This window comes from Mustela putorius, unplaced genomic scaffold (assembly GCF_011764305.1).
Source record: "Mustela putorius furo isolate JIRA1106 unplaced genomic scaffold, ASM1176430v1.1 tig00003899_pilon_pilon_pilon, whole genome shotgun sequence".
Lineage (NCBI taxonomy): Eukaryota > Metazoa > Chordata > Mammalia > Carnivora > Mustelidae > Mustela > Mustela putorius.
Window position 1 is genome coordinate 1,889,847 of NW_025422048.1, and position 21,971 is coordinate 1,911,817.

The window sequence follows — 21,971 nt, forward strand, 5'->3', positions numbered from 1 at the left end:
ATGCTTAATATAGGTGACACTAAAAGGATTTTTTATGCAAAGAGAAAAAGATGCATGATGGATACCAGAGCTTCTGTCAAAAGCATTAACCAGAAAATTGAGCGTGTTTGGAAGACCCAGGAAGAGCAAAGGTAATGTTGTTGGGTTTTGGAACCAGAAGCTGTGTGTCATTTCTTAGTATTTGTGATGACCAATTAATTCCAGAAAACAAACTGAGGGTTGCTGAAGGGGAGGTGGGTAGGGAGAAGGGGTAACTGGGTGACAGGCATTAAGGAGGGCGTGTGATGTAGTGAGCGCTGGGTGTTCTATAAGACTGATGAATCACTGACCTCTACCTCTGAAACTAATTATACACTATATGTTAATTGATTGAATTTAAGTAAAATTAAAAATTAAAAAACAATCTTTATTGTGCCGCAGTGGGGGAGAAAGTGAAATGTTACTGTTTGGGAAACTTGTCTTACGTAAGTGACCATGGCACCCTCATTGAATCTATTTATCATTCCACGGCCTATATGTTATTCAGCAGGTGAATGGAAATGAAAAAAGCAAAAGTAAAAACAAAACCCCTTGTAGATAAAATGCAGTTTTGGGGAATATTTATAATGCAATAAATCTTCCTTGGTTTTCAAGAGCTAAGTCATATGGGATAGCATCCCTCTTAGACAGTTAGGAGTGAGTGAGGGTTAGCATTGGGAGTAAGCCATCCACTTTATTTTGCTGTTTTCCATCAGAAAATGTCAGCTGTGATCGCCCCCTTCTCCCTTTATAGTATAATTTATGTTCAGTTAATTTGGTTTTGAGTGGGTTTACTTTTTTCTTAATGATACAAAGTATAACACTTACTCATAACTGTGTTTTACAGGCAGAAGCTTTATCACGAATACTGTCAGCAGTTTCTAACTTTGTTTCAAGAGTGGGATACAGATGTGCAGAAAACCAAGGAGGAAGAAGAAAAACTAGCTGTTGGTATCGGGCTTAGCTTTATAATTAATCTATAGTAACCAAGTCTCGAGTAGGAGTGGTGAGCCAAGCCACATCTTTAGACCCATAGATTTGAGCCAGAGTCCTGTTTCCGTTGCTGGCTGTGTGGCTGGGCCTCGATCTCAGAGAAATCAGAAAAGTATAGGCGCACATCCTACTCACAGTAGCCCTTGGTCTTTATTTCCTCTCTTGGTTGAGGTTCCTGCAGTTCCAAGTGACAGACATTTGCCAAAGTACAAAAGAGGGATGCCCTTGGTTTATCTGAAGGTGTCAAAGGGAGTTTTGCGCCAGGTATTGCTGAATGGGTCTGGGTAAAGGTTGCTTGGGCAGTGCTGTCTGGGGCTCTGTCTCCGTCTCCTGATAGGCCCTCTCCATGGGGTCAAGCATGACAGCATCTTACAATCCTAGATTCACCACCAGGTTGGCGATGGTATTTCCCTTGTCCAGTCACTGGCCCACTCTCAGGGAACAATTCCAGGACTTCTCCTTTGCCCTCAAAAAGCAACATCTCCCCCACCACCCTTACTCCTGTGTACCGAGATAGCCTTTCTCCACAGGTCTGGCAGAAAAGTCCCCCAGACTGCCATCGGTAACCTAGTTTTAGTCATTTGCTCGTTCCTGAACGGGTCATTGAGCTCAGGGCACGGTTCCCTCTTAATGGACTGGCCTGTATCACATTTAGGAGTAAGGGTGGTGGGGGAGATGTTGCTTTTTGAGGGCAAAGGAGAAGTCCTGGAATTGTTCCCTGAGAGTGGGCCAGTGACTGGACAAGGGAAATACCATCGCCAACCAACATTCTGGTCCAGGTTGGGTTGGGTGTCATAGCAATCATAAATTTACATGAGACTAGTACTCATGGTTGTGGCTGCACCTGAGAAGCTGGAGAGCTGGATTTTCCAGGGTTGGGCTGACGTTAGCTGTGTACCTCAACAGAGTGAGAAGGGGGCAAGGTATATAAGCAAAGGTATAGGTATGACCGTTGACCATAGATTGATCTGGAAAGGGGGAAAATGAGGACAGAGGGTGGAGACAAGGGGCGGTGAAAGGTGTTCACCCAATGGATGTCAGATTCTGCCAGGGCACTGAGCTGTAATAGGAAACGGAGAGTAGGCCACAAACACAGGGAGGTAGAGGTGGAATGTTGTGGAAAATGGGCAAAGAGCGTAGTCCAGTGGTCAAGAGCCTGGACACTGGGACAGTGATTTTTGGGATCCAGTTCTGATTTTTCTAAATGCTAGCTGTGAAACGAGGGACAAACTGCTTTCCTCTGAACCTCAATTTCCTCATTTACGAAAGGGAGCATAATAAGAGTACTTACAGGTTTTTTGTTTGTTTGTTTTGTTTTTTGTTTGTCTGTTTTTAGGATTTAAGTAAGCTCCTCTATAATAAGCTTATTTGAAATGGTTCAGACCAGTTTCTGTACATAGTTCCTCTGTAAGTCTTTGCCATTCATAACATCATGTAGGTGTTTCAGTTATCGGGCTGACAAAAATCCAAGGTATGACTCTGAAAGTGAGCGGCTAAGTAGGGATATAACAAGTTCACTGGTGGAGGAATAGGAAGATCATGGAAGGGTTATTGGGGGGATCATGCGTGTGGATTTCAAAATCAACAAGAATAAGATATATGATTTGAATATTGTTAAGAAAGGAAATTTCCTACTTAGTGACCAGCAGATAAGACTATTGTGTTTTTCTATGTTACCGGTAAACACAAATGATGTAAACTCGGTCATAATATTTGATAAAAGAGAAGATACTAAAAAAATATTTATTTAAAAACTACTCCAGTTGAATCTAGATTTTTTTGTTGTGAGATTTTAAATTTCACCAGAATGGTCATTACAGCTTCTTTTTTCTTTTATATTTGTAGAATATATTTCGACAGCAACAAAAGGTTTTACAACGCTCTAGAATTGTTCAGAGCCAGAGAATGCAAGCAATTAAAGAGTTGTATGAGCAATTCTTAAAGGTCTGCTGAATTTCGTAACACAATGTCTTCTGATAAAATGTAATATATATATATATACATATATGTATATATATATATATATGGAAGTAGAAAATAATTGTTTTTCTTTCTTAATACATGTCAAAAACATTTTGGTTATGCCTTTGAAATCAATTAAAATTAATTAGGCATTTTCCATTTTGAATTCATTGTTCTGATTTAACATAAATGCTAAATGTACTTTTACTTTTCAGATTCATTAATGGTTTTGTGGCTGTTACTCAAGACAGGGAATGCTAGATTGGGAATTTTGCCAATAAATATGCATATCGTGCATGAGACCGATCCTTTATTAACAACTTAATCATGGTTATTTTTTCCAGAGTCAGTCTTTCTTAGGAGAGTAGTGATGACTTTGTAGCTTGAAAGTAGGAAGACTTTAAATCACTTCTCGATGTCATTTACTTTCCTTTGTGCTGCTGATGTTTCTTAAACAGCAAGTAGCCAATTTTATTTTCAGTTGCATTTTGTTAAGTATTTCATGGCATATTTGCTTCCAGAGTTATCAACGTGACTAAGAGTGGCTTCATATGCCAACTTGTAATTGCAAGAGACAGCACAGAGAATGAAAGAATGAAAATGAAAGTGAAAAAAGCCTGAGTAAGGCTATCAGCTTGTGAATTGAGATTACCTTTAGTCGTATTTCCACACTAGCGAATCCTCCTCAGTGACACAGACCTCTTCTTCATACAGCTGTACACTCATTTGGGAATGGATGGAATCCTGTCCATCCCCCTTCTGTTTTTGGTCAGGGTACCCTTGTCGTCGTCATTGTTTCTAATGTCCTAAGGATACCTAATGCGAGACGACCCACCTACCCTCTTTTATTCTTTTGCATGTGGACATAAAGTTTTCCCAGCTTCATTCATTGAAGACACTATCTTTTCCTCATTTTGTATCCTTGGCCCCCACGTCAAAAATCAGCTGACTGTATATGTGAGCGTTTATTTCTGGGCTCACCGTTCTGTTCCATTGGTCTATACATCTGTCTTTATGCTAGTACCAAGCTGTTCTTGTTACTGTAGCTTTAGAATATATTTTTCACATCAAGAGGTGTGATGGCTCCAGCTTGTTGTTGTTGTCCTTTCTTGGAATCGCTTTGGCTATTCACGGTCTTTTGTGGATCCACATGAATTGTAGGGTTGCTTTGTAGAAGCATTTCTGTAGAAATAGCATTGGGGTTTTGATGGGGATAACACTGAATCCGTATGTTGCTTTGTGTGGTATGGACATTTGAACAATATTAAGTCTTCCTGAGCCGAAGGCAGAGGCTTTAACCCACTGAACCATGTCCTGAGCATGCGAAAATCATTCCACTTATGTGTGTTGTCTTTAATTTCTTTCATCAGTGCTTTGTAGTTTTCAGCTGACGAGTTTATCACCTCCTTGGTAAAAGTGTTTTTCCTTAAGTATCTTACTCTTTTTGACGTGGTTGTAAATGGGATTGTTTTCTTAATTTCACTTCTGGGGAACTCATTGTTAGTGTGTAGAAATACAGCTGACATTTGTGTGTTGGTTTGATAACTTGCAGCTTTTCTGAATTCATTTATTAGTTCTAACAGGGATTTTTGCATGTGTGGAATCCTTGGGGTTTCCTACATATAAGATCATGCTACCTGGGGCACCTGGGTTGTTCAGTGGGTTAAAGCCTCTGCCTTCGGCTCAGGTCATGGTCTCAGGGTCCTGGGATCGAGCCCCACATCAGGCTCTCTGCTCAGTGGGGAGCCTGCTTCCTCCTCTCCCTCTGCCTGCCTCTCTGCCTACTTGTGATCTCTGTCTGTCAAATAAATAAATAAAAATCTTTAAAAAAAATATCATGCTACCTGCGAGCAAAGACAAGTTTGCTTCTTCCTTTCCAGGTTATATGCCTTCTGTTTCCTTTTACTGCCAAAATGCTCCAGCTAGGTCCCCTGGTACCTGTGTTGAGTAGGAGTAGTGAGGTTGGGCAACCTTGTCTTCTTACTCCTGATTGTAGAGGAAAAGCTTTCAGTTTTTCACCACTGAGTACGTTAGCTGTGGGCTTGTCATAAAGCTGTGGGCTTTATTATGGTGAGATGCATTCCTCCTGTACCTAGTTTGTTGAGAGTTTTTATATTGAAAGAGCGTTGAATTTTGTCAAATACTTTTTCTGCGGCTTTTGAGATGATCATGTAATTTGTTCTTAAAAGAATCTTGTTCAAATACGTGGTGAAATGTCACTCTTCTAAACTAACTGGAATGTTTAAGAACTAGTGATATAATTTCAAAATAAGTATTCTTTAAAGAATCTTAGGATTAAACATATACTAAATAGTAATATTAAAATTGTTTCCAAGCGGAGAGTGTGTTGTTCTAATGCTCTGTGAAGACCATTTATTGGGTGGCATGGAGGTTTCGTAAACTAACAGAAATTATTTCTTCTCAATGTTATTGCCCAGTGTAACCACTTAGGGTTGGAAATTTCCCGTTTTCCTTGACTCCTGTGGTTCCTTATCCTCCCCCTCCAGTTACTGTTGGGCTGTGTGGTACTTAACCTCTGCAATGGTACTTTAAATTCTTTTTTCGAATTCCCACTGCTGCAGCCCTAGCTGAGGACCTCATTGTCCCTTGCTTCTACTATTAAACACTCATGTGATCTCTCCATCCTCCCTAGGTCTGCGGGTATTATCTTCCTACAAGGTAGTTCTCCCCTCTTGAAAGCCTGTCAGCAGGTTCCCCCTTGTAAACTCTTAGATATTCAAAGATTCACCATGACATGATGCCCTTTTTAGTTTTATTTGCTACATTTTGTCTTTATTCCCACCCTTCCCAATAACTGCTTCGTCTAAACTATTACTTCTATGCTCCATTTATGTCCTTCCCCTGGAAATGTTTTTAACTTCTCTTTCTTCACCTATTGAAATCTTATTCTTTTGCCAACGAGATCAGCATTAATCTCCTTTTTCTGCTGTGCAGCCGCAACAAATTGTGCTTCTATAACTATCATAAGATTTTTGTATCATTTCTGTTTACGTTTGCTCTTGGCCCTGGAATATGAGAGAGATTGTGTATTCATTTTTAAATTCCCCCACAACACTCAACATGGTACTTTCTACATGGTACGCACTATTTCAGCACTTGTTGAATGAATAGCAAAATATAAAAAGTGGGTTGTGTCTTTCATAAGTTGTAGAGGACACATCACAGGTCATTTTATTCCCCTGAAGGAAATCATGTTATGTTGACTATTACTGATAATAAACGTGTCATTACCTGACATTAGAAAGCTCATTACTGGATTTCAAAAACAGCGATTGTTGATAGGCACTCCCACTCCTTTTCTATTTTGGAGTCTATTTTGAGCTTGACCTTAGCTGCTAGACATTAACCCATTGTTTTGAGCAAATCGTACTGTACTTGTGTCTCCTAAAATAAGAGTATTTTGGGGCATCTGGGTGGCTCAGTCAGTTAAGCGCCCAACCTTTGAGCTCAGCTCGGGTCTTCATCTCAGGGTTGTGAGTTCAAACCCCATGATGGAGCCCACTTAAAATAATAATAATTAATAATAATGATGATGATGATGATGATGATGATTCTTATTATTATTCACTCGAATCTAATATTTAGAATATTTCTTAGTGAATGTTTTGGTCTACCTGTGTGATTTAGAATTTTATTTCAAATAAGATAATGGACATCACTGGAATATTAAAAAATGTAGTACTTTTGAAATTTAGTTTTGCATGTTTTGAACATAAGAAGAAAAATGGTGGTTTGTAACTGGACTAGGCTTTTTGTTTTAGAGTAAAGAAGACTTAGAGAAGAATCAGGAAAATTTTCTTATTGGTGAACAGAGCGAACTTGGGAAGGAAATGGTTGTGTTGCAAAAACACCTTATGATGGCACATGTAAGTAGTGTAATATTTAAAGGTGAAAACTAAGGATTGATTTAAACGTTGAAGTAGTCTATTTGCTGTTATAAGTATAATCCTTATATAAATACTAAACGAGTATATTCTCTCCTTTCATTTAATAGCAGCAACAAGAGGTGGCAACTGTTCAAAAGTCTCTTCAGTCTCTGTTATTTTGATGATATTTAAAGAAAGGACTTGAACTAAGTAACATGATAATTGTGGTCCAACAATTCCAGCTTAAATGATTACATCTTGTTACTTGTTGGCTTAAGTGCAAGCCCCTCTTTCTGTGGGCCTAAACAGTTATGTGAGTAGCAACAATCCCATAGTTACATGCAGGAAACGTTCAGAACTTTGGTAGCAATGGCGACTTTTTCTCCCTAACACTGTCAATTAAATTTCAGCAATAAAGATGATTTACATTGAAGTATGCTTCAGTGAATCTGTGTCAGTCCCCAAAGATAGAAAGTACAATTATAGAAGGTTACATTGCTCTTCCTGGAAGAAAAAATAATAATAATGAAAGAATACACACTTCTGCATATACTCGTAAAGTTACGGAACCAATTCCAATGAAGATAAGATTTGAAATACAGTCTACTCCACAAAATAAAAAAATTTATTAAAGGCAACTTAAGTTTGTGTCACAGAATAAGTGAAACTGCTAACAATCATTAAGACAACTGAATAAGATATGTAAATATTGACTTGTGAGACATGAAGTTGTGAATATGCCACTTCCAACAACAACAACAAAAAATTAAAATGTCACTTAATTGATTTTAGTCCCTTATTAAATGACACCTGCCCTTAGCATGGATTAAAAAGTATTTTATCAACATATACATGTACTTAGTTACCTATGGTTTAAATATTTCATGCCTATCTTTAGAGGTTAATTACCTAGAAAGTTTGGTTTTGCAAGTTTAATATCCAGTGAGTATATGGAAGGGTGATTGTATGCTCATCTAAAAACGTGAAAAATTAATTCTTACACCTTGTCTTTTCTGGTGCACTTTTTACATACATAACTATATGAAATTTTCAGTTGGAAATTGAAATTTCCAATTTTCGATTGGAAATGAAACTCGACTTCATAAGCACGAAGTTGTTTGTGAACTAGTTTGGAATAAATCAGTTAAATATATTCTAAATTACTGAAATTCCTTTCATGAATCATTCAGAACAACAACAACGAAAATATGCCTGTTTGGAGGAGAGGACTGTCTTTCTCCTGTTTTTCTGTGGGTTTAATATTTTTAATTATGGCCACTAGAGCCCACTCTTCTATTTGTTTTATGGTTTTCCCTGTTTTAAAAGTAAGCCCATATCAGATAAAGGACTAGTGTCCAAAATCCATAAAAAACTTAGCAAACTCAACACCCAAAGAACAAATAATCCAATCAAGAAATGGGCAGAGGACATGAACACTGCAGCACTCACATAGAGGTTAATTACTGCAAAGAAGACATCCAGATGGCCAACAGACACATGAAAAAGTGCTCCATATCACTCGGCATCAGGGAAATACAAATCAAAACCACAATGCGATATCACCTCACACCAGTCAGAATGGCTAAAATCAACAAATCAGGAAATGACAGATGCTGGCGAGGATGCGCAGAAAGGGGAACCCTCCTACACTGTTGGTGGGAATGCAAGCTGGTGCAGCCACTCTGGAAAACAGCCTGGAGGTTCCTCAAAATGTTGAAAATAGAACTGCCCTATGACCCAGCAATTGCACTACTGGGTATTTACCCTAAAGATACAAACCTAGTGATCCAAAGGGGCATGTGCACCCGAATGTTTATAGCAGCAATGTCCACAATAGCCAAACTATGGAAAGAACCTAGATGTCCATCAACAGATGAATGGATCAAGAAGATGTGGTATATATACACAACGGAATACTATGCAGCCATCAAAAGAAACGAAATCTTGCCATTTGCGACAACATGGATGGAACTAGAGCATATCATGTTTAGCGAAATAAGTCAAGCAGAGAAAGACAACTATCATATGATCTCCCTGATATGAGGAAGTGGTGATGCAACATGGGAGCTTAAGTGGGTAGGAGAAGAATCAATGAAACAAGATGGGATTGGGAGGGAGACAAACCATAAGTGACTCTTAATCTCACAAAACAAACTGAGGGTTGCTGGGGGGAGGGGGATTGGGAGAAGGGGGGTGGGGTTATTGACATTGGGGAGGGTATGTGCTATGGTGAGTGCTGTGAAGTGTGTAAACCTGGCGATTCACAGACCTGTACCCCTGGGGATAAAAATATATGTTTATTAAAAAAAAAAAAAGTAAGCCCAAAACATTCTCATATTCTCTCTCTCTCTCTCTCTCTCTCTCTCTCTCTCTCTCTTTCCAAACCAAACTCTCTTTTTCTAACTTCTAACTTACTTTTCTTACGTAGGAAGAAGTGAGTCTTCCACCATGAGTGAATATTTGACATCAAGGGACAGTTTACTCCTTAAATACTGCGTTTTTGGTCTTTTGTTGTTGTTGTTGTTGTTGTTGTGAAGGATTTTCCCCTTAAGCCAAAACATTAAGTCTTAAGTACGATTTCAAACTTTTTTTTTCTCAAACTTTTATTTGAATTCCAGTTAATTAACATACAGTGTAATATTAGTTTCGGGTGTAGAATTTAGTGATTCAACATGTCCATACAACCCCTGGGGCTCATCACTGACAAGAGCCCTCCTTAATGCCCATCACCTATGTCAACCTAATTCTCCCCACCCACCTCCCCTCTGGTAACCACCAGTTTGTTCTCTACAGTTGAAAGTCTTGTTTCTTGGCTTTCTTCTCTTCCCCATCCCATCCAAGTTCATTTGCTTCTTAAATTCCACTTATGAGTGAAATCATATGGTATTTGTCTCTCTTTGACTGACTTATTTCACTTAACACAATACTCTCTAGCTCCATCCATGTTGTTGCAAATGGAAAGATTTCATTATTTTTTATGGCTGAATAATATTCCTCCCTCCCTCTCTCTCTCTCTCTCTCTCTCTGTGTGTGTGTGTATGTGTGTACAAAACTCAACATCAAAAAACAAATAATCCAATTAAAAATGGGCAGGGGAGACTCAATTATCATATGGTTTCACTTAGTTGTGGAGCATAACAAATAGCATGGAGGACAAAGGGAGATGGAGACAAGAAAGGAGTTGAGGGAAATTGGAAGGGGAGGTGAACCATGAGAGACTGTGGACTCTGAAAAACAATCTGAGGGTTTTGAAGTGGCGGGGGGGGGGTGGGAGGTTGGGGGAACCAGGTGGTGGGTATTAGAGAGGGCGCAGATTGCATGGAGGACTGGGTGGGGTGCAAAAACAATGAATACTGTTATGCTGAAAAAATAAAAAAATTTAAAAATTTTTAAAAAATGGGCAGGGGACATGAATAGATATTTTTCTAAGGAAGATATACAGGTGTCCAATAGACACATGAAAAGATGCTTAGCATCACTCATCATCAGGGAAATACAAATCAAAACTACAATGACTGACGACATCAGTCAGAATGGCCCAAATAAACAACACAGGAAACAACAGGCATTGGCAAGGATGTGGAGAAAGGGGAGCCCTCCTACACGGTTGGTGGGAATGCAAACTGGTGCAGCCACTCCGGAAAACAGTATCGAGGGTCCTCAAAAAGTTCAACAAAGAACTACCCTGAGACCCAGCAACTGCACTACTAGGTATTCACCCAAAGGATACAAAAATAGTAACTCAAAGGGATATATGTGCCCTGATGTTTATAGCGGCATTATCAACAATAGCCAAATTATGGAAAGGGCCCAAGGGCCCACCAACCGATGAATGGGTAAAGAAGTTGTGGTATATTTCAAACTTTTAAGGAGATCCTCACTTGAAACTAGAGGGTATTATGCTGAGTAAAATAAGTCAATCAGAGAAAGACAATTATCGTATGATCTCTCTGATATGAGGAATTTGAGAGGCAGGGCCGGGGTGGGGGGTGGTTGGTCAGTAGGGAAGGAAAAAATGAAACAAGATGGGATCGGGAGGGAGACAAACCATAAGAGACTCTTAATCTCATGAAACAAACTGAAGGCTGCTGGGGGGAGGCGGGTGTGGAGAGGGTGGTTGGGTTATTGACATTGGGGAGGGTATGTGCTATGGTGAGCGCTGTGAAGTGTGTAAGCCTGACGATTCACAGACCTGTACCCCTGGGGCAAATAATACATTATATGTTAATAAAAAAAATAATAAAAAGATCCTCACTTGAGAAATTTTGCCACTGGGCACACTCCAGTGTGTTCTCTGCGTATTTAATTCAGATATGCATATATTTTTCCTTTTAAGGAATATGGACTTACTGGCTTTTGTTCAATATGCTTTTCTCTTGCTTAAGATATTTACTGTACACACTCATTACTCCATTACTTTTCTTATTGTTCCATTAGGTAGCCTAGGGGCTGCAGAACCGCTGGATCAAATTAACAATCAGGTCAGACGGGAGGGTTGATATCTCACTGAATGGCTCTTACTCATGTTGTTACCTGACATCTGTTAAGAAATAAAAAACTTTTGCAGGAATTTGCCTACTTCTGTTCACTATCCATAGAAAGAGATGTATTACCTACAAACTTATTAAGCTGCTTGTCCAAACATAAAATAGTAAACAGAATCTCCAAAATACCATTTGTTTTTAGTCCTTTGAGCTACCTATAAAGAAGCAGAACAAATTATTCATTTATTGCTTCAGATTAATATAATTTGATAAAAATCACTGTATGTTTTACTATTTAATTTTAAGTGGCTTCCCTTTTATTTTCAGTCAGTACTGAATATTAGTTACAACTTGAATTTGAGGTCAAGACTAGTAACTTCATCTCACATTTGATAGGGGAACACTGATTATCAAAGTTCTCAAATTCATGAGTGGGTAGCCTGTTAAAAAGTTTCAGTATCTAGGGACGCCTGGGTGGCTCAGTTGATTAAGCAGCTGCCTTCGGTTCAGGTCATGATCCCAGCGTCCTGGGATCGAGTCCTGCATTGGGCTCCTTGCTCGGCAGGAAGCCTGCTTCTCCCTCTGCCTCTACCTGCCATTCTGTCTGCCTGTGCTCGCTCTCTCTCCCTCTCTCTCTCTCTGACAAATAAATAAATAAAATCTTTAAAAAAAAGTTTCAGTATCTAAATTATATGCTATCAAAGTTGGAATGATGATAACAATAAGGCTAATAAAGAACTTACAGTGTAGTTGGGAAGGTGGCCTCCCCGCATACAGCAGTAACTCATATTGCAATCTCACAGTTCCCGTGGAACACCGACAAAGCTTAACTGTTGATGGAGTAATGACACCACAGAGGAAACCTGCTCGTTGTGTGAGTAGTTTCCAGCCTTGAGTTCCAGGACTAAGGGTTTTATTCACACCATGAGTCATCAGTTCAAATAACTTCTTACCACCAGTTGTGTGAGGCTTTAGCAAAGACACACTCAAATATTAGGGTGTAAAGATGAGGATGTTTTTCAAAAGAGCTAGCTGCTGACTTCTTATAGCTCGTTATTGCCAGGAGGATCTTTGGTCCTGTGGGGAGTCCAGGTGACAGGACCTGGCACCCTAAAGGATACAGCAGAAGGTCAGCCTCCAACTGTGGCATTGCGTCTCTCCCAATGCAGACAGTATGCCAGACCATCGTAAGCTGGAGTGCGAGGCCTAGAGGAGTAACCAGATCAGAGCTGCACTTCCCGGACTTCCACGGAGCCTTCTGGTGTTACTCAGAGGTCACACAGGGCCACAGATGTTTGGGCCAACCTTACACATGCAGTGTTTTACACTAGCGACCAGCTAACAGATAACAATGGGATTGATCCTACATATATTTTACTATGTCAAAGGTCATCGGCATGTGGGATATCCAGTTAATACGTCTTTGTGCGGATATCTAAAGGATGCTTGTCCTGCCGATTCTGGAAAAACTGTATACAGCATCACTGTATAGGAGGAGTGTAACTCTGCCCTGGCGTCTGCTCACAAACACCGTGTTCTGCAGTCTGACTGCAAATATCTAAGCTGTAAAATTGTACAAGGCAGCCCATTACATTTTTATCCATGTTAATCAGGATTCCCCCAGCACTGCTAATCTAAAACAAATAATGAAATTAATTAGGTATGAAATCTCCTAAATCTAGAACCATCAACTGAAATCTGTGTTTGCTAAAATTGATTTGTTCTTGTCTATGTATAAAATAGTATTAAAAAAAAAAACACCAGATGATTGAGCAAGCCAGATGAAGCAGTGAGGGAGAAACCTGTAGGCACATAGTAAGTGTTGAATAAATGTTAAATGACGCCCTTGTTCTTCTTCTTAACACGGCGGGCATGTATTAGTCACTTAGCCAGTATTATGGACTGAGGCTGTTGTGGCAGAGTAGTTTGTACTCTCTGTGAGATTTCTTCCTATGCAAAGCTTGATTTGATGACAGTGGCCTCTTAGGAACTCACTTTTTTCAAGTACTGAGGTCAGCAACCAAGCAGAAAATAAAACATTGTATGAGGTTCAAATATGAGAACCTTCACCTCATAGTCGTTTATTAAAAATGCAGACTATCTACTCTGTTTCACTGGTCTATGTGTCTGTTTTTATGTCAGTGCCCCCCTGCTTCCCCCCCCCCAAATGCAGACTATCAACTTTTCTTTCCTAATAGGGAGTTACAAGTTTTACACGAAGACTATTATACTGGATTTATTTGTTTTAACATTTAATGTATGAGATAGGTTTTATCCCATAAAAGACAGTTCAACTATTGCATTTAATTTTGTCTTGGAGAAATGAGATCATTTGCTTGTCTATGGTAAAACATTCAACACATAGGGGGAACATGTGCACAGTATATAGGATAACCAATTATAGAATGAAGAAAAGGTACAGAGGTGGAATCAGCACAAACATAGCCCAGAGATTTTTTTTTTCTTTTTCAGAAAATCCAGCAAGGCAATATTGTTTTCCCGAATACTTCACAGGTTCTTACATATAATGTTAAATGCTCATATTTACCACATAACCCCACATTGTTTCTTCTCAAAATGGAAATATCACAAAGATGATCAATGAAGCTACCTGAATTTCAGTTACATCTAGTCTAAGGAGGGAGAGAAAACAACAGGTGAGGGTTTATAAATAAAATTCCTGACTATGGAGGATAGCTACTCCTGTATTAAGCACCAAAGATGTAGAAATATCTGAAATATCTATTGGCTTTACATTCTTTTTACTTTAGTTCCATGATTAACTTATTGTCTGACTGTAGTACTAAGTAAAGAATGCTAGAGAGCAATGTAAGCTCACAGCTTTCAGTATGTAGAAGGGCGGGAGGTGGGGGGGTGCGGGTGGGGGGAGGGTGGGCGAAATCCTTGAGTGGCATAGATCAAACTGCTAATAGCAATTATCACTGAGGTGACAGGAGACACTTACTTTCTACTTCATGCACTTCTGTGAAGTTTAAATACTGTTTTAAAAGATTTTATTTACTAATTTGACACACAGAGAGAGATCACAAGTGGGCAGAGAGGCAGGCAGAGCGAAGGCGGGGGCGGGGGGGGGCGGGAAGCAGGCTCCCTGCTGAGCAGAGAGCCTGATGCGGGGCTTGATCCCAGGACCTTGAGACCATCACCTCAGCTGAAGGCAGAGGCCTAACCCTCTGAGCCACCCAGGTGCCCCAAGTTTAAATACTTTTTGTTACCAATCATAAATTACTCTTGTAATCAGGAAAGGATTATAATAATCAAAGCCATCTGACTTCCGGCAATGCTTTAAACACTCTCAAGTCAATTTCACTGAAAACCTAGAGAAAATTCCAATAGACTTTCTTATTAAGTTACTAATCGGCTTTTGGGTGTCCACAGACAAATTAAGTTACTAATCAGCTTTGGGTGTCCACAGACAAATCTCCACTAATGTATAAACATGCTTAAGTGTCTTTCAAAAAACCATTAACCGACCTACGTTGGTTCCTCTAATGTCTCTCCTCTGAAACCATCACCCCACCTCCCCTTCCTTTCCTCCATATTAGACAAGCTAATTGGAAAGCAGTCCTATATGCGGAGAAAGGGGAATGCTCTTACACTGTTGGTGGGAATGCCAACTGGCGCAGCCACTCTGGAAAACAGTATGGAGGTTCCTCAAAAAGGTAAAACAGAGCTACCCAGTGCACCTGGGTGGTTCAGTTGGTAAGTGTCTGCCTTCAGCTCAGGTCATGATTCCACGGTCCTGGGATCCAGCCCTGTGTCAGGCTCCCTGCTCTGCAGGAAGCCTGCCTTTCCCTCTCCCACTCCCCTTGCTTGTGTTCCCTCTCTCACTGTCTCTCTTTCTCTCTGTCCAATAAATAAAATCTTAAAAAAAAAAAAAGGATTAGAGCTACCCTATGACCCAGCAATTGCACTACTAGGTATTTATCCAAAGGACACAAACATAGTGATTCAAAGGGGTACATGCACCCCAATGTTTATAGCAGCAATGTCCACAATAGCCAAACTATGGAAAGAGCTCAGCTGTCCATCAACCAATGAAGGGATAAAGAAAATGTGAGTCATATATAAAATGGAATATTATTCAGCCGTCAAAGAGAATGAAATCTTGCCATTTGCAATGACATGGATGGAAGTAGAAGGTATTATGCTAAGAGAAATAAGTCAGTCGGAGAAAGACAAATACCATATGAATTCACCCATATGTGGAGTTTAAGAAACAAAGCAGATGAACACAGGTGAAGGGCAGGAAAAATAAAATTAGATGAAAATTGACAGGGAGGCTAACCATAAGAGATGCTGAACTCTAGGAAGCAAACTGAGGGTTGCTGGAAGGAAGGTTGGTGGGGGGAGGGAAAATTGGGTGATGGGCATTAAGGAGGGCACTTGATGTAATGGGCACCGGGTGTTCTATGCAACGGATGAATCACTAAATTCTACCTCTGAAACTACAAAAAAAAAAAGAAGTAGTATACATTTGCAATTTACTCCTTACCCTCACATTTGCTTCTTACCGTACTGATGTCTGGAGTTTGGCCACATTATTCTTACTAAACCTGTTTAAGATAAGCATTGACTCTCTTTCTTTTCTTTTCTTTCTTTCTTTCTTTCTTCTTTTTGAAGGGGGGAAGGGGGAAGGGCAGAGGGAGAGGGAGAGAATCCCAAGCAGACTCTGCACTGAGAGGGGAGCCTGAGCAAGGTGGGACTCCATCTCACAACCCTGAGGTCATGACCTGAGCCAAAATCAAAAGTCAGGCTCAACTAACTGAGCCACCCAGACACCCCAAGCATTGGCCTTCAATTGCATTTCACTAATAGCCTTGCAAAACCTCTCTGCAATATTTGAGTGGCTGGTCACTTCCTCTTTTTGAAATGCTTTGCTCTGCTTTCATTTAGTCCATGTTCTTCCTTGGTGGAAACTCTTCTCCAGCTCCTTCTTAGACTGCTTCTCCCTCCCTATCTTTAATTTTACAGGATTACATCCCTTCTCCTTTTATATTCATTGAACAATTTTATGTATACTGAAAACTACCATCTGTATACTAAAAGCTGGTCCTGCACAACAAGTAGTTTGGAAGTAGTGGTCAACAAATGTTTGCGTAAGGGGTCGAACACGATGTTTGTTGCATGGTGGATTTAATACCATGTGGGAATTCCCATGCTTTTGAAGGAAAGGAAAACTAACACTGAGTTTAAATAGTCACACATAGGGATGCCTGGGTGGTTCCATCGGTTAAGCCTCCAACTCTTGATTTCAGCTCAGGTCATGATCTCACGGTTGTGGGATGGAGAGAGATTCTCTCTCTCCCTCTCCCTTTGCCCCACCCCACCCCCCATGAAGTTTTTAAAAAAAGTAAGTAGTCACACATAAAGAACAATATATACCACATAGTAATGTTAACATTGGATTTGACCTTAGAATGATTGGTTGGGATTTTAATAGGTGAGCTGTAAGTACTGTTTACTCTTCTGAATTACACAAGACCCTTGCTACTTGGATTTGAATACAAATAGAACATGACTTATCTCAAGAGTAGCATTAATTAGTACAGGGGCAGATTTCAACTGTACATTTATAAAAGTTTTCACTAACTACATCCAGAAAAATACCAACTGATTACCCTAAAACAATCTCTAGCTAGTGGTTGAAGAATATGGTTAAAAATAGTTATTAAGTTTCTCAGAGTCCTCAGTCTCTCATGGTTCCTCTCTCCCTCCAATTTCCCCCAACTCCTTCCTCCTCTTCATCTCCCCATGTCCTCCATGTTATTCCTCATGCTCCACAAGTAAATGAAGCCATATGATAACTGACTCTTTCCCCTTGACTTATTGCACTCAACATAATCTGCTCCAGTCCCATCCATGTTGCTACAAAAGTTGGGTATTCATGCATTCTGATGGAGGCATCACACTCCATAGTGTGTATGGACCACATCTTCCTTATCCATCCGTCTGTTGAAGGGCATTTCGGTTCTTTCCATGGTTTGGCAACTGTGGCCATTGCTGCTGTGAAGATTGGGGTACAGATGGTCCTTCTTTTCACTACATCTGTGTCTTTGGGGTAAATACCCAGTAGTGCAATTGCAGGGTCATAGGGTAGCTCTATTTTTAATTTCTTAAGGAAATTAAAACAGCTGTTTTAAAAACTCTGTTTTTCAGAGTGGCTGCACCAACCTGCATTCCCACCAACAGTGTAAGAGGGTTCCCCTTTCTCCACAACCTCTCCAACACACATGGTTTACTGTCTTGTTAATTTGGGCCATTCTGACTGGTGTAAGGTGGTATCTCAATGTGGTTTTGGTTTGAATCTTGCTGATGGCTAATGATTATGAACATTTTTTCATGTGTCTGTTAGCCATTTGTATGTCTTCTTTTTTTTATTATTTTGCTTAATTTTTATTTATTTTATTTTATTTTTTTAATTTATTTTTTATTTTCAGCATAACAGTATTCATTAATTTTGCACCCAGTGCTCCATGTAATCCATGCCCTCTATAATACCCACCACCTGGTACCCCGACCTCCCACCCCCCGCCCCTTCAAAACCCTCAGATTGTTTTTCAGAGTCCATAGTCTCTCATGGAGAAGTGTCTGCTCATGTCTTCTGCCCATTTTTTGACATGATTATCTGTTTTGTGTCTGTTGAGTTTGAGGAGTTCTTTGCAGATCTTGGATATCAGCCCTTTGTCTGTACTGTCATTTGCAAATATCTTCTCCCATTCCGTGGGTTGCCTCTTTGTTTTGTTGACTGTTTCCTTTTTTTTTAATGGAATTTTTCCTTCATTATTGTGATAACACACACGTAATGTAAAATTTATCATCTGAACTATTTTCAAGTGGATCATTTAGTGGTACTAAATACAGTCACAATGTTGTACAACCATCACTATCCATCTGCAGAATGTTTTCCATCTTGCAATATTAAAACTCTATACCCATCATTATAGAATATTTTAACTTGGAAAATTACAGAATAACAAAACATAAGGCTATATAAAATTTAAATAATTATTATTCATAATCCCAATATAACACACACACACACACACAGAGAGAGAGAGAGAGAGAGAGAGAACTATGAAAACAGCTTATATTCACTGTTCCGGGACTACAAATATCTGTGGTCTTACTTTAGACCACAAGGAAATGATTCATTAATTCTGTGGTTATGGAAAATAGAAACATAAAAGCCTTGATATAATCTTAAAAAAAATCTTTTTAAACTCTAGATGTTAAGTCACAGTGGTATTAAATAGGAAACCTTGAGACATGATAGCCTTGTTCATACAGGTATTTTCCTTGGCTGTGCAGAAGCTTTTGATCTTGATGAAGTCCCAAAAGTTCATTTTCGCTTTTGTTTCCTTTGCCTTTGGAGACGTATCTTGAAAGAAGTTGCTGTGGCCGATGTCGAAGACATTGTTCTCCTATGCTTATGTTCTCCTCTAGGATTCTGATGGATTCCTGCCTCACATTGAGGTCTTTTATCCATTTTGAGTTTATCTTTGTGTATGGTCTAAGAGAATGGTCCAGTTTCATTCTTCTACACGTAGCTGTCCAATTTTCCTAGCACCATTTATTAAAGAGACTGTCTTTTTTCCACTGTGTATTTTTTCATGCTTTGTCGAAGATTATCTGACCACAGAGTTGAGGGTCCATATCTGGGCTCTCTGCTCTGTTCCACCAGTCTATGTGTCTGTTTTTATGCCAGTACCATGCTGTCTTGGTGATCACAGCTTTGTAGTAAAGCTTAAAATCAGGCAACGTGATGCCCCCAGTTTTGTTTTTCTTTGTTTCAACATTTCCTTAGCAATTCAGGGTCTCTCTTGGTTCCATACAAATTTTAGGATTGTTTGTTCCAGCTCTTTGAAAAATGCCAGTGGAATTTTTTTTTTTAAGATTTTATTTATTTGACAGAGAGAGAGATCACAAGTAGGCAGAGAGGAAGGCAGAGCGAGGCAGGGGGAAGCAGGCTCCCCACTGAGCAGAGAACCTGATATGGGGCTCCATCCCAGGACCCTGAGATCATGACCTGAGCTGAAGGCAGAGGCTTAACCCACTGAGCCACCCAGGTGCCCCATGCTGGTGGAATTTTGACTGGAATGGCATGGAAAGTATAGATTGCCTAGAGCAATCTTATACTATCTAGTCAGTATAGACATTTTTTAATTTACTTTTTATTTTCAGCATAACAGTATCATTATTTTTGCACCACACCCAGTGCTCCATGCAATCCGTGCCCTCTATAATACCCACCACCTGGTACCCCAACCTCCCACCCCCTGCCCCTTCAAAACCCTCAGATTGTTTTTCAGAGTCCATAGTCTCTCATGGTTCACCTCCCCTTCCAATTTCCCCCAACTCCCTTCTCCTCTCCATCTCCCCATGTCCTCCATGCTATTTGTTATGCTCCACAAATAAGTGAAACCATATGATAATTGACTCTCTCTGCTTGACTTATTTCACTCAGCATAATCTCTTCCAGTCCCATCCATGCTGCTACAAAAGTTGGGTATTCATCCTTTCTGATGGAGGCATCATACTCCATAGTGTATATGGACCACATCTTCCTTATCCATTCGTCCGTTGAAGGGCATCTTGGTTCTTTCCACAGTTTGGTGACCGTGGCCATTGCTGCTATAAACATTGGGGTACAGATGACCCTTCTTTTCACTCCATCTGTATCTTTGGGGTAAATACCCAGGAGTGCAATTGCACAGTCATAGGGTAGCTCTACTTTTAATTTTCCATTTGTGGTAAGGAAAATACAAAAAAAAAAAAACCGAATGAAATAAGTCAAGCAGAGAGAGTCAATTATCATATGGTTTCACTTATTTGTGGAGCATAACAAATATCATGGAGGACATGGGGAGATGGAGAGGAGAAGGGAGTTGGGGGAAATTGGAAGGGGAGGTGAACCATGAGAGACTATGGACTCTGAAAAACAATCTGAGGGTTTTGAAGGGGCGGGGGGTGGGAGGTCGGGGTACCAGGTGGTGGGTATTACAGAGGGCACGGATTGCATGGAGCACTGGGTGTGGTGAAAAAATAATGAATACTGTTATGCTGAAAATAAAGAAAAAATAAATTAAAAATATATATAAGAAAACTAAAAAAAATAATAATAATAAAGTCTAGGGACACCTGGGTGGGCTAAGTTGGCTGAGCGACTGCCTTCAGCTCAAGTCATGATCCTGGAGTCCCGGGATCGAGCGCCCCCCTCAACTCCCCCAACCCCCATCGGGCTCCCTGCTCAGCAGGGGGTCTGCTTCTCCCTCTGCCCTTCTCCCTCTCTCATGCTCTCTCTGTCTCTCACATAAATGAAATCTTTTTTAAAAATAAAGTCTAATATATATGTTAGAACGTGTGTGTGTGTGTGTGTAGGTTGTAATATGTATACAAATAGTATATAATGGCAAATTATGTATAAATATATAAATAATTATAAAGGCAAAATATTTCTTCCCCTTAGAATATCAGGCAAAGTTGTTTCGAGTATGTATTTACTCATTTCAGATTGTCAGGGGATGAAATAAATGTCAACTGTTTGAACACTAAATACATTAAGTACTGATTATCGTCTCTGCGCTCACATAAAATTAGATGGCTTAGTATGAACACTAGAACTTTCATGGGGGAACCTTTGGAGTACTTATTTTTGTCTCTATAGCTAATATAAAACTTCCCATATGAGGGCCTTATTAGAAGTTTGGAACAGAACTTCAGACGCATATACCAACACCTGTGTTGGCTTGAAAGGAAAGTGCTTTACAAACACACAAAATTGAGCAATTAAATTCTCCCTGTAATGTCAAATATTGGATAGTGGTGGAGAACTCATTTATTCCTGTATACATTGTTGCAGTTAGAAAGTGAGATCTTACATGGGCTTATTTTTAAAAACTTTGGAAAAATCTCAAAACAAACAGAAGGGTGGTGGTATATAGGGGTCAGAACTAATGTAAAACAAAACAAACCACCATGCAGAAAAAACAGGAGAAAATCATTCCTCTCCTCCAAATGGGATTGATTTGTTTTGAATGATACATGAAAACAATTTTAGTAATTCACAAAAAATACATTTAACTGACTTATCCCAAATATATTCTGAAACAATGTCATGTTTATTAAATGACATGCCCAAGTGAAGATGGTGTTATGTTATTAAATGTAAAAAAAATGCCCATTATGGAAGCAAATGTATAAGAATTAATTACTCAAGTTCTTAGTTCTCAAATATAAAATCAACTTTCTGCATACTTGATGAATATTAAACTTGAAAACAAAACCAAAGAACTGTAGGTGATTTATCTTAAAAGCCAGCTGTGAAATACTCATACCATAAGCAATTAAGTGTATGTGCATATTAATGAAATACTTTTGATCAATCCTAAAGGCAGGTGTCATTTGATAGTGAAGCAACACCAAATAAATGACATTTTGATGTCTTTGTGGAAATGACGTATCTACAAACCCATGTCTCAGCACTGGTATTTATCTATGTAGTTCTGTTCTCCCAGTGATTTTAGGCAGCTCACTTTATTCAAAAACACCATCTCATGTTTACTTTCAGTAAATTTTATAAGGCAGTAGAGTACATTTTCTTCTGAAA

General features: G+C 39.5%; 1 protein-coding gene across 1 annotated transcript; it reads left to right on the plus strand.

Moving 5' to 3' along the window:
- On the plus strand, positions 1-7,238 carry LOC101670459 (synaptonemal complex protein 3-like). The gene is made up of 5 exons (XM_004782374.2): positions 1-131; positions 866-965; positions 2,857-2,955; positions 6,756-6,860; positions 6,989-7,238. The coding sequence occupies exons 1-5, from the start codon at positions 1-3 to the stop codon at positions 7,040-7,042; spliced, it is 489 nt and encodes a 162-aa protein (XP_004782431.2). The 3' UTR covers positions 7,043-7,238.
- The last annotated feature ends 14,733 nt before the right edge of the window (positions 7,239-21,971 follow it).